The 16,126-nt window shown below is 43.8% G+C and overlaps 1 protein-coding gene across 3 annotated transcripts in view; it reads right to left on the bottom strand.

Moving 5' to 3' along the window:
- Nucleotides 1-1,452: 1,452 nt before the first annotated feature.
- The window catches only part of LOC131399108 (nuclear autoantigen Sp-100-like), a 92,540-nt gene continuing 77,866 nt past the window's right edge, over nt 1,453-16,126 (bottom strand). For all 3 annotated transcript variants that reach the window (XM_058533178.1, XM_058533179.1, XM_058533180.1), the window contains 8 exons: nt 14,232-14,374; nt 11,946-11,984; nt 9,390-9,434; nt 5,147-5,262; nt 3,527-3,647; nt 3,170-3,241; nt 2,476-2,619; nt 1,453-1,683 (listed from right to left, as the gene is read on the bottom strand). In XM_058533178.1, coding sequence (XP_058389161.1) covers nt 1,564-1,683; nt 2,476-2,619; nt 3,170-3,241; nt 3,527-3,647; nt 5,147-5,262; nt 9,390-9,434; nt 11,946-11,984; nt 14,232-14,374 — 800 coding nt within the window. In that variant the 3' untranslated portion in view covers nt 1,453-1,563. The remainder of the gene's footprint in view (nt 1,684-2,475; nt 2,620-3,169; nt 3,242-3,526; nt 3,648-5,146; nt 5,263-9,389; nt 9,435-11,945; nt 11,985-14,231; nt 14,375-16,126) is intronic.

Below are 16,126 nucleotides of genomic sequence, written 5' to 3'. Positions count from 1 at the left end.
TTCATTATTGAATGGAGAAATGTTGTGTTGGAGACTCAACTTTGGAAACACCTGGAGACAATAACTTCTGAGGTTGAAGTACTTCCCTGAAGGGTGTAGTGTATGCTCTGAACCAGCTACCAATATGTGGTACTCTTTTTCCCAAAACAAGAATATATTAGGTCTGGGAACCTGTCAAACAAGGCTGACGGATTTGGCTGGTAAAGAAATCATGTGCCCTTTTTAGAGTCAGACAGTTTACTACTTACATACACAGCAAAAGCAAGAAGAGCAGAGGTTCCGTGTCCTTTGTCCCACAGAGTAGCACCACAGCAAAAGGGGATGTGGGTGACTTATAATGAGTGATAGTACACATTCATGTTGCAGCTAAGCAGTTTTACAGCCTGCAGCTGTACCCTAAAGAAAGAGGCAGAAGTCCTCATACTTCATCAGAACTTGGAGCACGAGGAGAGAGTACATCCTAATAGCCTCTAGAAGATAAGGCGGTGAGTGGGAAACGGCCTTGTAGCAGCTCCTCACAAGCCTCCCACGCTCTCATGTTCTGAGTGGATCACAGCGCATCCTGCCAAGACCTAATTAGATCAGATCGTCTGCAGTTGAGTCTTGCCTATGTGGTCTATATAGAGACAAGCAAGGTCACCAGGATGCCGCAGCAGAGCCATTCCCTCACAGAACCAAGAATTGTCAGAAGTTTTAGTGCCCAAGTGAAGAATGCTTCCATCAGTCATACCAATTATGATTCTGTGAATTGAAAATTGGAAATCCTATGCACGCATGACGGGACTCCTGATGTCACTGGGTATGAGGCGAAAAAGGATGCTATCCTGGGGCCGGCCTGGTGGCATAGTGGTTAAGTTCACGTGCTCTGCTTCGGTGGCACAGTGTACGCAGTTCAGATCCTGGGTGCGGACTGAGACACTGCTCATCAAGCCACGCTGTGGTGGCATCCCACATACAAAATAGAGGAAGACGGGCACAGATGTTAGCTCAGGGCTAATCTTCCTCAGCAAAAAGAGGAAGATTGGCAATGGATGTTAACTCAGGGCTGATCTTTCTCACACACACACACACAAAAGGATGCTATCAAGTATTCAGTAAGGTAATCAGTGACCAAAATATATAAATAACAATAGCTTTCTATAACAGACAATAATCAAAATAATAACAAAATATAATGGGAAAAGGTCACTTTCACAATAACAAGCAAAAAGTATAAAATATCTGAGAATTAAAAAAAAAGACATGAATAAGTCCTGTGCGGGGAGGAGAAAAGAAGAGAAAACTTTACAAGAACCCACTAAAAGATCCAAATAAATGGAAGCACATGATATGATCCCTTAGAGAAAGACTCCATATTTTCTATCATAAATTTCACTCCAAATTATTCAATAAGAGAACTTGACAATTTAAAATTTTATTTAGAAAAATAAATGAGCAGATATGGCAACAAAATAAGTTTGAAAAAGAAGTATAATATGATGTTGTATGTATAGTGGGACCATAGGCACGTTATCACGTAGCTGCTGGAAGCTCTGAAGGGGGAAACAGAAATGGGTTATATTATCAAACTATGGGCTCAAACTGAGAACTGTTTTTACTTATTTCCTGAATTGCAAAAATGTTTTTGAAATTAGTCTCAAATTTGGCCTCTAGTTGAAGTCCCAGCCTGACGAACTTCTGGTCCTGAAAAAGGAAAGACAAAAACAATAATAGCCATTGCCAATGAGTGTAGATTCCCAAAGTTTCAGATCATACGGGGCTTCATTTTAGACTATCCCAAACGTCAACTGAGAATTAATCCAGTTAAGAGTAGCTTACGTTCCCTGATAGCTTGATCATTTCTCTTTATCCGGAAGACAGAGAAGCAAAAATAGTACTATATTGCCATCTAATTTTTCATCAGAAATATATTGATTGATTTAATTTTACAAAATTTTGGTTTTTTGAGTTTGAACACAGCACATATTACTTGTAACAATATGATAGTACAGAAATGTCTAAGGCAAATTCATGGTGTCACCTTTTTTCCTTCATTCTCATCCCTGGAGGTAATCTCTGTTAACTTTTTGATACAGCACTAGGAAATTCGGATGTAAAGAAATACAAGATTTTGAAATTTGAGAAATTTGATTTGATGTCTTCCTTTAGAGAAGAGAAACACTGGTTGCCTTTAAAATGCACTTCTATCTCTTGTGGAAGGGAATAGGTCTGCAGTCTACTGTTGTCTATGGGGGGAAATCCACTATCTAGAGATGAGTAAGCTCTGAGGTCCTAGGGTAATGTTTGCAATGACACCTTGTGGTTTGTTGTTATTTTCCCTTCTGTAGAGTATAGGGCTTTTAGAATACTTCTAGAATTTTTACTCCTGTGGGCTTGCCACATCATGAGAGAAGTTGTAACGTTTACCTGATACAAGAAACTGAAAGGCAAAGTGACCTAATTGAAAGAAAAAGGGGTGTAAGTAGGGCCACTTACCTTGTAAAATGCCCTGTGGTTCTGAAAGATGAGGCGCACATCCCGCACAAAGCCCTCCACTCGGAGGTACATCTTCTTATTCAGCTTTTTCTTGATTTTATTTAACCACATGGGCTTCCTCTGGCCCCAGGATGCCTCTTTACTCTGTTGACAAAAGTCCCAAAGGGCAGGCTCTTAGCATGGTTCTACCTTCTACAGACTTCCACTGTTACGGACTGAGTGTTTGTGTCCCCCACTCCCCCCCAAATCGTATGCTGAAATCTTAACCTGCAATGTGATGGTATTAGGAAATGGGGCCTTTGGGAGATAATTAGGTCATGAGGGTAGAGCGCTCACGAACAGGATTAGCGCCCTTATAAAAGAGGTCCCAGAGAGCTCTTTCTCTCTCTTTCCACTGTGCGAGGATACTACGAGAACTTGGCAGTCTGCAACCTGAAAAGAGTGCTCTCACCAGAACCCGACCACACTGGCACCCTGATCTCAGAGTTCTAGTCTCCAGAACTGTGAGAAATAAATTTCTGTTGTTTAAGCCACCCAGTCTATGGTATTTTGTTATAGCAGCCTAAGTGGCTAAGGGCTGACTAAGTTGACTAGGACATCATCAACAAGGCAAAGAGAATGACAACTTGTACCCATTGGATTCATATGACAAATTCGACAAATGTCAGTTTTGGGCTTTGTTGCTGTTACTTACATAGTATGGTTCTGAGGCAAAAAAGGGGCTTTCTGAGCAGCAATAGATTTTCAAGAGGAGGAACTCACATTTCTGCAAAAGATCGAGGAGATCTTAAGTGAAAAACAGCTTGGAGAGAATGAACCCTTATGCATACTCAGACAGAACACACAACTCCCAAACTTGTGGACTCTGACACAAACATGGAATGGAGATTTTCTTTGGAATACTAATTTTGGTGTTAGGTCATGTGATCAAAGCACAGCAAAGGGACAGCAATTTGTCTTTGGGCACCATTCCTCCAACCCCCTACAAGACTGTGCTTCTTCTTCCAACTAAACACAAAGGAGGAGGCTTCAGGTTCACATGTCAACTCACCAACTTCTCCTCATACAGCATCTGCTTCTTCAGGACCTCAGATTCCTGATGACGTCGTTGGCTGTCTGAGAACCTTTCCTGAATAAACTTTACCCTGCAGAAGAGGCAACTCCACGGGTTCCTGAGAGGTAGAACATAATGTGAGCAAGGGCAGGTCCTCTGTGAGTCAGTCACCATTCCTATAGCTGCTAAAGTCTTCTGTTTAAGAATGACTAATGGTTTCCACCTTGTATCCAACTTCTCTCTTGGAGGCGCCTCTGCACTAGAGCCCCTTTTGGGCTCAATCACCAAAGACACCCCTCCCACCAATAGTGGTAGCAGGGCTGACAGTCTGTTGAGTGAAGTGCCATGGTGGGTGATGGACTCTCATCCACCTCAAAACTTAGGCTTCCCATATGACCCACTGTGAGCTTGGTAATGGGCCTGTCTGCAGAGTCGAGTATTGGAAGTCTGTGCCTTAAGCATTGGAATCTTGGGCCTCAACGAGCCATCAGACCATAGTAAAAATTAGGAATCCAGCTCTCATTTATCCCCTTTGCTGAATAAGCACAGGGCACAAGCTATAGGCATCCTTCCCTCTGGCACTGATATATCTATACCTAGAATCTGTGCTGCAGAAACTTCTTGGAAGGGAAATCGACCAACTGAGTGTCAGATATCTTCCTTTTGCCGCTAGAATCATTCTCCGCTCTTCCCTACCAGGCTCTCTATGCTGAGAGACTCTTTATAATCAGGTGGATACAATGATTCATCCTAGAGATGTCATTTAGCCTCTCTCCTGGGCCACCCCAGTGCTTGCTCAAGAGGCCCATTACAAAGTGCCCATGGTGCAGGGATGGGGAATATATGTGGGCTCAACATAAAAGTGGATTTGTCTTCTGCCTCTGCAGATTGCCCAACTGCAGATGTTTATGCTGAATCCCTGAAATGGCACCATTCCCTGGGAGCTACCTGAGAGTAGGTGGATTACATTAGATTCTTCCCATTATGGAAGGACAATGCTCTGTCCTCATAAGGACAGACACATTCCTGGTAGACGTTGTCCTCTGCCCACACCACCACTTATAGAATTGCCTTATCAATCTCCATGTTATCCTACATACCATCACCTCTGATACATTTTACAGCAAAGGAAATACAGCAGTGGGCTCATACCCTCAGAATTCAGGGTCTTATCATGTCCCCTGTGACACAAGGTCAGCTGACTTGATAGACTGCTGGGATGGCCTTCTGAAGGCTCATCACAGCTCCAGCTTTGTCAACTTTGTGATATTCCCATGGCAGGTGGAATATGCTTTAAACCAGAAGCCAATGTATAGTGTCATCGCCCCATCGAAGTGCAGGGGTCTGAGAGCCAAGTGGGGAAGATGGTGGTGACACCTCTTGATATTACATCTCAAAACCACTTGAAGAGTTTTTGCTTCCCATTAATCTGCTGCTGCCAGCACCATTAAATAGCTCTGGATCATACTTCTGGATCCTAATACTTAAGAATACTGCTCCCTCTGCAGCAAGACACATACAACCAGCAAGACACATACAACTTGCAGGCTGAGTGTGCATGGTGGGAGGAGCTGTGCCACAAGAAGGAAGGGCAAGAGGGGGCCGGGTCTCACTGACCTGTTAGCATCTATAGGCTGGATGTAGCATTCCTTATGAAAGGATCTTGAACAAGTATCACAGCAGAACAGCAGTCCCCTTCTTTGGCATACCTCACATACATTTGAGTTTTGCGGCTGGAAGGGGAGATAATGTAGACATCACTGGGATTAGTGAGACCCTGGAAGGTCAACACATTGGAACTCTAAACACATGGCCTTTGCTTGTGTACCAAGGTGACACTTGTAAATTTCTCTCCTCAAAATATTAAGGAAGAACATTGAGCAGAGATTCCAGAAGAAGACATCCTGGTCTGCGGCAAAGTTCAAGAGGAAGTGGCTGTGTTTTAGACCAGAAAAGTTTTCTTTATGAAGACAAAGATTCTGACACAGAAAGGCTAGCAACAAAAAAAGGATGAATTAAAGGTGATCTGAGAAATTCATTATTCTGCTGGCAAAACCTGGCTCAATACAGTGCCTTTTCTAGTTGTCTACATTGCATCATCTAAATCAACTCATTGAAGAGTGATTTACTGAGAATTTAATATGATGGAATAAACTTCTGAGATATCATTGCATCCCATTTTCTGAGCCATAAGTTCCCCATGAGTGGAAGGGTGTGGGAATAAGTTCTTGGACTATGAATTCTGTCCCTGGAGCGCCTCTATGTGACACTACCTCTATTTTGGAAAGACCATGGACACAGATGACCAGGTGAATGCCAGGGAGAACGGAGCTCTGCAGCTGTGGGAGCCTGGAGGAAGATGCCCCATGACTTAGCTTGGCATGTAATGTGTAGAGATGCCATCTCTGAATGGCCAAGGAGTATAGTAATGGCAACCACTGGGGTTGAAGGCTAAGGCTCTACCCTCATTTTCTGAGCCCTTGGAAGACTTGGTGCTTTGTTCTATGTAAGGAAGATGGAGGAGTCCACAAAATTGATTAAGGCTGGATTTTTCACCCATCTCAATATGTAGTACTTTTAGACAGATTTAATTTCATTTAGTGAAGTTAAAAATTTGACATTGTTTGCACCAACGTATTGGGGAATAACAAATACGTGTTAAAAACAATAAGATTTATAGACCAAAATAAGAATTAGTCAATGAATGAGCCCTATGGTGAGCAAGGGAAATCACATTTTTTCCCTTTTTTTGGTGATAATATATGTGGCAATAACATGTGAATCCCTACATACTACAATTTCTATGTATGTGGGTGGTGTGTCTGTGCTTGAAAAATAAATGTCCAGAAGGATAGGCACCTGGCTCCTCTCCTGGGACCACCTAAGCAGAAAGAGAGTCTGAGGAGAACTATGTGGTGGAGAAACATTTCATCCAATGGGTAGCAGCTCTACACCAAATCATCCTGTCTACAGCAGAGCTGGAAGGAGGAATTCACATCCTCGTGTGATAATCTAGGTACAAAATAATGCACAGACTTGGGGAATGGCCCACCCACTGATGGGTGGTTGGGACTCTGGTAGGTGGAGAGGAAATTGGGAGGTGACAGGGAGCACTGTTCTACCTCTTCCTTCTAGAAACACTCACTCATTACGCTTTGTTCTGAGACACTCCATGCTCTTGGATTTTTTTTCCTAACACTCCACTTCTTTCTTTTTAGGTTCCTTACTTAGAATGTTGGAATTCCTTGGGGCTCTGTCCTATGTCCCTTGCTCATTTCACTCTCCTGGATGACCACAACTACTCTTATGACCACATCTACCACATTTAGCTCCAGACTTTAAGACCTGTATCTCTGGTCTCCTTTTGAACCTCCAAACATCCAAACTCTACTTTCCACCATGTCCGGTTAGATGTCTTTCTTCACATCTAAACTGCATCCTACTCCAACCACATTCCTTCTCTCCTCTTTTAGTGCTCCCCATCTCACCAAGCATCGCACCATCCACCTAGGAGCCCCATCCCAGATGTCCAATCCATTTCCAATCCTGCTGATCCCAATTTTTAAATATCTCATCTCATTTTCAGTGCTTCTCTGAGGTCCTCTGCTACAAGGACGCAGAGGCCCTACTTATAATACTATCCTATTAGCCAAAGCAGAGTGGCCTGCTATTTGGGTTACAAATCCTCACAGTCAGAACATCATCTTGGGCCCAATGAGCTGAACTGAATAGGGATACACCTTAATTTGTAAATTCGCTTCATTTATAAATTCAATATAAGAAGAAGAGACACAAAAGTCACATTTATGAGGAAATTCCAGGCTGCAAGATATATCTTGCCTGTGTGCTCCTTTTCAATAGGAAAACTTGTGGAATGGCCTGGTAGGGACATTCTTGGGCACATCCCTACATGGGCCTGGGTTGCCCTGGCATGGGGCCATGTAACTGTTTTTCCTTTTTGTCATAACAGATGAGACTCATGGATGCTGACCACTATTTTTAGGCTGCTGGGTCAAGGTTTGTGAACCATCATCCTATAAAGTACACTGCCAGTGGGCCCTGGAAAAGAATGAATAACACATGTGAATCGCACGCTTGAAGTTCCATCGTCTAGGAAGGCTGCAACCTTGATGTATGTCTCTTTAATCTTTTTAGCAAGAAATTTATCCTTTTGTTTAGCAGTGGTTCTCAACCTGCTGTACAGTAGAATCACCTGGGGAACTTTAAAGAAATTCTGATGCCTGGGGCCCCATTCCCAAAGATTTGGATTCAATTAGTCTGGGTTGGGGCATAGGCAGTATGGTTTAATGTGCAGTCACTAGTTGAGACCTCTGGCCTTCTAAAGCAGCGGTCTCTGAACCAGCAGCATCAACATCATCTGGAACTTGTTAGAAATGCAAATTCTTGGGCTCCACTCCTCACCTACTGAATCAGAAGCCCAGGAGATTCTGATGGACACTACAGATTGGAGTGCACCAGTCTACAGTGGCCCACAACTTTGTGCATTCAAAGCACCAGAGGAGCTTTGGAAAATCTCGATCGTTAGGTGGGCAGCTCAGAACAATAACATCAGAACCTCTGTGATGGGACCCCCCAGGTAACTGGAATGTGCAGCCAAGGTTTAGAGCCCAAGATCTAGAGGAATCTCCCAAGCAAGGGCTGGGAGTTGTATGTAGAATCATTGTTAGCCTACAAACTCTGTTAAAAGAAAGGTTATGAAAAGGGGTGAGGACATCCTTGCTGAAAGAGTTGCTTTTTCATCTTCACAGAGGGCTTGGCCATGGACTGTGAGAAATAACTCTCCATGTCCACTTCAGTTAAAAAAATGTTACATGGACCCCAGAGAGGAGAGCTGTTCCACTACTCAAGTGTGGATATACCTAGATCTTGCTGGGCAACACATTTGCTAGGAAACCAGAGGGCATGGCAACCCTTTTCTATCTCCTCTCTGTTGGTGTCCTCTATCAGTCCAGCTGCACAACATTCTATAGTGAGAGGCACCCCCTGGAGTTGTGAAAAAGGGTGACGCTGCCTAAAATGTCCACCTTATTGCAATGAAAGCATCTAAGTATGATTTAGCTTAGAGAGAGGAGTCATCTATGATTTTAGCAGGCCTTAAAGCAAGCAGTCATATGGCAAGTAGAGAATGGACAGAGCCTGTGGGATCAGAATGGTCTGCACATTATTGAGCACCCACCAAGCAGTCTGAGTAAAAATGCCTGTGATTTGCTAGATGGTTATGATTTCAGTCCTAACCAGCTCAGCACCTTGGTGTCTCCCTCAGGATGGGCTATAGAGGTTTCATAAAGGACCCACTTGCCCTGCGTACATTTCTCTGCAGGACTCACAACAGGGTCTGCACCTTGAACTCACCAGCTTGGCCTGGCTTGTTCCTTCTGGCTGATGCTTAAAACCATCTTAGCCCTGCCTTCACATTGGAGTGGATGTTTAGGATTTTCCTTCCTTTCCCTATTGTCTTCTTTAAAATGCTGCTGTCCTCTCAAATTTGTTCCTTACCCCTAATCTGCAGGCCAGCTCTGCCCATTACCACTTCAAGCCCCATCTCTAGAGACCTCAGTGGTCTAGAGCTCTGTCTCCCATACTCACTTTTTAGGGGAAATGAGGAAATGGGAAGGTTTCCACTGAACAAATGGAAAGGATGCTTTCACCCTGAGATACCCTACCCCAGAACCATCTACCTGGCGTAGGTGATGCGTCTGCTGTTCTCTGCTCATCACACACAGCAACATGTTCCCACTGAGTGTGAGTGTGCTTCAGGGAAAAGCAGCAATGACACAGACAATGTACCAAGGGAAAAGGCCTGGATTATTCTGGGGTACAGGTGGGAGTTAGTACTTACATAAGGGTCAACTAAGGCATTGTCACGAGACTCTGGTACTGTCATCTGAAAAGAGAGAATGATTGAGTGACAATATTGAATATGATATTTCACTAACCACACACTTGAGCAGACTTCTTTATGTAAGAGATTTATGCCACAGCCCTCCCTTTGTTTCATATCTGCTTTTATGGGTCTGTATATCTAATTAGAGAATAAAAAAGCATTAAATCATGTGTCAGTGACAGTTTGGCCCAATGCAAGTTCCATTCCCTGGCTCTCAGACTCTAGGAAAGACTTTGTGAAGCCATGCAGGGAGTATGGCCCTGAAGTCCACAGATGGATTTGGAGCTGCAGTGAGAGAATCAGGCTGAGGACTCATCACCTACCACCTCCAGTGACCACAGGGCCCAGAGTCTTGGATGCCGTGCAAGTGTCCCAGAGAATTCCACCACCTCAGTTTTTATCTCCAGCCTGGGGTAGAAAGGCCATTGACAAAACACCCAGTGTGCTCCAAGGCATAATGACCTGGGAGGTGGCCATGTCACTGGCCTCTCTGAGTAGCCTAGAATCCCCCACCCAACCCCATTAGTTATTCTCCCATGTTAGAAGATGAAGTTGAAACGATCCTTTGGGGCTATCATTTTGGCCTCCTTGGCATTGCCATTGGCCAAGCACATTACCCGGTGCTTCATAGTTGCCCCATAGCTGTTTGTTGAATGGATGCATGTGTGCACGAACAAATGAAAACAGCTGTCGCTCAAGAGAAGAGATTTTTTTAGCAGCCAGTAAATGATCACCTTGGACTTTTATATCTTACGATCTTGGAGCACCTCAGCTATCACTAGTGGGTTTAACAGGAAACTGCCAGCAGCACGACCTGCTACCTGCCATTTGACGCTGAGAGGGACACAAGCAACAGAAGATAAGGGGCTGGGAAGGAAGAGACCCTCTGAAAACTGAGGCGTGATACCTTAAGAGCTGTAAGCCTAGAGGGAACAGCGAGAGGGTGCCTGTGATGAAGGGATGGGAGATGGCCAACTCAATTAATTAACACATACTGAGTTACCCTTGGCTCCCTAGGACTGGGTAGAGATGTTTGGTCTTAATGAACAGATCAAATAACATCTCTTTCTTCAGAAAACCCAGTGGATGCAGAACCTAATTACTGAGTCTCTAGCATGAAGTCAGCAGGGCAGGTAGCCCCAGAAACCAGCTTTGTGAAGACCACGACTTTATCATGTGGCAGAGATAGCCAAGGTCACCTATGTTGGAGGTTAGGAAAATGGAAATTCTCGCATCTCTTTCTTCACCACACAGGTTCTCTCTCACATCCAGTCTTGGAGAGACCATGGAAGGCATCAACTATCTCACCAACTTCCCTGGAATCCACACAGCATGGAAATCACTGATCCATGAGCTCCACATACTACTTCGAAGGAAAGAGAATTCACCTTCATAGATGGAACTGAGGTCTGCAAAGCCCCTCTGATGGAGCCAAAGAGCCTTTCTTCCACAAAGGAAAAGATTTTCCAGGTCAGCAGCCTCTCCCACAGGGCACATCTGCCTCCTAGCCTCTCTATTCTCTGAGGTGTCATCTCCATAAAGGAAAAAAAAAATTTCCCTTGAAGAAGGACTTAGTGTGAATGTGTGTGTGTGCATGTGAAGGAAAGCAAATATACAAAAGAAAAGGAGAGAATGTGCTTTTGGTTATTGGCTTCCCTGGGTAACATATGGCTATCTGTCCATTCCAAGGGAGAATTCTCTACATTAGGTTGGCTGGAGTGACCATGGGACATTTCTGGGTAAACTTTTGCTCCATTCTTATTTAATTAAAGCCAGAACCCAGGGCTGGCCCCATGGCTTAGTGGTTAAGTGTGCACGCTCCGCTACTGGCGGCCTGGGTTCGGATCCCAGGCGCGCACTGACGCACCGCTTCTCTGGCCATGCTGAGGCCACGTCCCACATACAGCAACTAGAAGGATGGGCAACTATGACATACAACTATCTACTGGGGCTTTGGGGGACAAAAAAGGAGGAGGATTGGCAATAGATGTTAGCTCAGAGCCGGTCTTCCTCAGCAAAAAGAGGAGGATTAGCATGGATGTTAGCTCAGGGCTGATCTTCCTCACACACACACACACACACACATACACACACACAAAGCCAGAACCCAGAAAAACCAATGAAAAAACAATCAGTGTTGCAAAGGCCACAGTCATTAAATGTATCATTTTGTGTATTTCAAAATCATGCTTTTCCAACTCCAGCCCCAACTTTTGTGTTTAATTTTAAGACACTATGGCATGTATATCTTTTTCTAAAACAAACATATAAGGCCAGTTCTGTTTCATTATCTATTTTTAAATATTATTCCCACCTCTATCTCAAATGTTTTAATGCTCAAAGTAGTCCCGGCCTCCTACACTGTAAGGTTTGAAAGCAGCAAGTGCACCATATTATAAACCAAGTTTAATCATAATTGGTTAATTTAGAAACTATTAAAAATAAGGTCAAAGAGAGGAAAATCAACAACATAATAGATAAGACATTGGCAGAAGGTCATGTAATAATCACCTTTTTTCTTGTTCGTGGCGGGTTTGGTAGAAATCCTTTCTGAAAGAGAAATGAGATTAATGCTATGATGGATATTTGTTTTTCTTTTGTGAGCCTGGTATTGCCAACTTCCTACCAGATATGGCCCATTGTCAACACAAAGTCAAGGTATCTTCATGGAAAATAACCTCTCTCTCCAAATCTGTAAGATGCTGGTCTCTGTTATCCAGACTCAGCTCTATAAACAACACCCTCTCTCTTGCTCTCCTGATAAAGTCTTGCCAGGTTTTCCTTCACAACCTCATCTACACCCACTGCTTCCTTTCCATTCCCCACAACCCCCCACCGTGCCCCGGAGCTTGTGTATTTATACCTCACATCCTACAACTACTCCATTAGAACACACCTGGTGAGTGACTGGAAAGTGTCAGGCCTAAGTGGCCTTGGGCACACAAAAGTGTCCAGACCTTTGGGGAGACAAAGGGAAAAAGAAGGCATGTAATGGGTGAGGATGACAGAGTGTAAACTGTCCTCTTGAAGAGTATTTTGGGATCTAGAGATGGATGAGTGTGGTAGGTTGAAAATGGTCCCCCAAAGATGTTCACGTCCTAATCCTCAGACCTATGACTACATTAACTTACGTGGTAAAAGGGATTTTACAGATGTAATTAAATTAAATAATCTCCTTGAAATGAGGAGATTATTCTGATTATCTGGGTGGGCCCAATGTAATGTAATCATAAGGATCCTTATAAGAGGGAGTCAGGAGGATCAGAGTGAGTAGTAAGAGATGTGATGATAGAACAAGAAGTGGGAGTGATGTGAGGAAGGGGCCATGTGCCAAGGAATGCAGGCGGTGTTTAGAAACAAAACAGCAAGAAACAGATTCTCCCTGGAAGGCTCCAAAAGGAACCAACTCTGTCAGCACCTTGACTTGAGCCTAGTAGAACTGATTTCAGACTTCTGGCCTCCAGAACTATAAAATAATAGACCTGTACTTTTTTAAGCCACTAAGTTTGTGGAAAGTTGTTACAGCAGCGATAGGAAACAAATACAGTGAGTTTTAAAGGACTTCAGAGAGTGTGCCATTTGAGATGGGCCTTGCAGTTTGAGTGACAGTGTATCAGGCAGAAAGGCAGTGAAGGTCATTTGAGGTCTCCATGGCTTCAAGCCCTCCACCCTCCAATCCATCTTGCATTTTCCAGTCAGATTAATGCTTCTTAAATACTATTTCAACTATGTCACTCAGTCCTTAACTCAAATCTCCCATGATTAAAGGAAGGGTTTAGCTTCCTTGCTCTGGCCTCAAGACCTCTACTATCAGCCCAGCCTGTGTATTGAACTTTATTACCTACTACTTTGTAACAAGTCATGGAGAGGGTTTTCATGCCATCCTTTCTATGTAGAATACCTTGTTCCTGCATTTTTGTTTGTCAGAACTATTCTTCTAAGACCCAGCTCAGTGCAAACTGTTCCATGAGACTGTCCTCAACCTCAAAGCCAGAAATGACCTTCCTTCCCACAAGCTACTGCATCTCTTTCTGCCAGCATCTCTCGTTGCTGCACTGATGCGCTGTGCAGTCCTGTGGTTATGAATGTGCAGCCTTCCTCCTGGTTAGAGACTGGGGCTCACACGTTATAGTCCTTGTGGCTTTAGATACATCTCAATGGATATTTGCTGAGCAAAGAGCTTTTCATGATCATTGGAGTGGCGCAAGAAAGGGCTGTCTGGGGTGTATGATAGAGTCAGAATGCACGGGTTCATCAGCAACCAAGACCTGGCCTATTTTGTCCACATCAGGGAGTTGATATGAAGACCAAAGGAGGTATCTTAAAATGCAGTTTATTTATATTCTCTTTCAAGAATGAATTTCAGATGGTTATCAAAAGAAGTAATATTGAAATATTCTATAATCTAGGAAACACCCATACTGACGTATTATTTTCAGAATCATAGTTCTTCTGTTACTTTAAACATTGGCCCCCAAAATCTAAGACCCTCTTTCCTCAATTTAAATTACTTTCCTGTGACCAGATTACACAGTGGCAATTATTAGTGGCAGAATCAAGGCTATAATTTACTGTCCTACCTTCAAAAGGATAAGAGTTCATGCATTTAGAGGATTAAGCTGTAATGTAAGCCAGACAAGATAACACCTGAGTGGAATGTTAGTAACAACATATGCATTGTGACCTGGGCAAGAGGGGTCGTGACGGTTTTCTGGACACTGAGAAATTCTGCTAAAGCCTGGAGTTGGTGAATCGTGACACTAAATCTTTGATTTCAGCCCTTTGTCACTAGAATACCTCAATCAGGATTTTCAGGGGCCATCCGCCGCAGCGTATAGTCAGCCTCCAGTTCTTGGATGCTCCGTAGTTTCCTTTAACTTCAAATTCCCTGAGGGTGAACCACCTTTCATCCTCACTCTGTATACACTTCTCCGAGACTCCTGTGAGATCAAGACAAGCTGAGCTCCCTTCGTCACCAGGGAGTATCCCTGACTATGAAAACCCCAGAACTCGGCCTCCCACCACGTGGATCTGGGCCACCTGTTTTGGGCTCAGAATCAGCAGCTGGAGAGCTGAGTTCCCTCTCTGGGGCCCCACAGCAGCCTGAAAGGCGAGGGTGAAAGGGGACTTCCTGCCGTGTGTGCACACATCTTTGACCTTTGTGCAACAATTACCACCAACATTTACTTTTAAAAAGCATTTTACTACGTTCAAAAGAGATAAAAAACGAACAGCTCTAAAGAAGAATGAGCAGGATTCTTTCCCTCCCCTTCTCTGAGACCTGAGAGAGAGCCAGGCTGAGTTTCAGGGGCAGCAGATGAGGGCACTGGAGGCTGTATGGCAGCTGCCTCCATGGCCACATCTCCCTCGTCTTGTACAATGTTGATTATCCAGCTAATGGTAATCAATTATTTCTCATATTTTGGGCTCATGGCTATTTTATGTTAAAAGTGATTACAGAAATGTTATCAAGAGGGAAAAGTTAAATTATACATATGCATTATAGTCATAGGGCAAACATTTATACTTGTTGGTGCCTAAAGAACTATATTTTGGGAGGGGGGAATCAATCATGACAGATGAACATTTGTACTGTATTTTAGCAATTATAATTTGCAAAGTATTTTATATCTATTATCTCATTTTTTTTCTCATAATAATATGGTGAGGCGGGCCAGCCCCAGTGGCCTAGTGGTTAAGTTTGGTGTGCTGTGCTTCAGTGGCCTGAGTTCAGTTCCCAGGCGTGGACCTACACTACTTGTCTGCCAGTGGCCATGCTGTGGCGGCGGCTCACATGCAAAATAGAGGAAGATTGGCAGCAGATGTTAGCTCAGGGCAAATCTTCCTCAGCAAAAAAAAAAAAAAAAAAAAATACAGTGAGGCAAGTTTTATTATTATTCCCATTTTGTAAAGGAGGAAGTTCAGGATGAGAAAGACCGAGTAACTTGGCCCAGACAAAACAGCCACTCTTGGCATAGCTGAAACTTGAATCCAGGTCTTCTGATTCTGCATCCTGTGCTCCTCCTGGTTAGCACAAGGCCGTACAGATGTTATAGGGAACGGGGCTGTGAAGGTTGTTGTTGGGTTTCTCAAGTGTGTCCATTTTCCACCCTGATATTGAAGCACTTGCTCTTGTATTAGGTGCTGGATAGGTGTGCTGTGGACCTTTCCCTTGGGGGATAGTGGAGATGGCCTGTTAGGCTAATGTTCATAAATTTTTAAAAGTGTGGAAATGCCATCTTTCCTCCAGCCTATCTGGGACGCTGTGCAGAAACGAGCTAACAGAGCAGTCCTGAGACTGCTATCTTTAGCAAGGTCTGCTTGCAAGTTTGGCCCTTGTCTGGCATCTAGGAACTGGATTTTGCAAAGGGTCCCACCTTTGCCAGGACTTAAAAGAGTGGCTCACTGCGCCTAAACTGTTGATACAAACAATATGATTTATGCTGAACACTTGTGTTCCTTCTGGGAATCTGGAATTTTGGCATGTGCTAGGCAGAGGGTACCTACATAACTAACCCCTGATAAAGACCCTGGACTCCTAGGCTCAGGGCAGCTTCCCTGGGGGACAACATTTCACACATGTTGTTACAATTTGTTGCTGGAGAATTAAGTGTGTCCTGTGTGACTCCACTGGGAGAGGACTCTTGGAAATTGGTACCTAGTTTCCTTTGGACCTTGTCCATGTGCCTTTT

The sequence above is a fragment of the Diceros bicornis genome, chromosome 37, assembly GCF_020826845.1.
Source record: "Diceros bicornis minor isolate mBicDic1 chromosome 37, mDicBic1.mat.cur, whole genome shotgun sequence".
Classification (NCBI taxonomy): domain Eukaryota; kingdom Metazoa; phylum Chordata; class Mammalia; order Perissodactyla; family Rhinocerotidae; genus Diceros; species Diceros bicornis.
The sequence above is the reverse complement of the archived record's forward strand: the minus strand, read 5'-3'. Positions and strand labels throughout refer to the sequence as shown.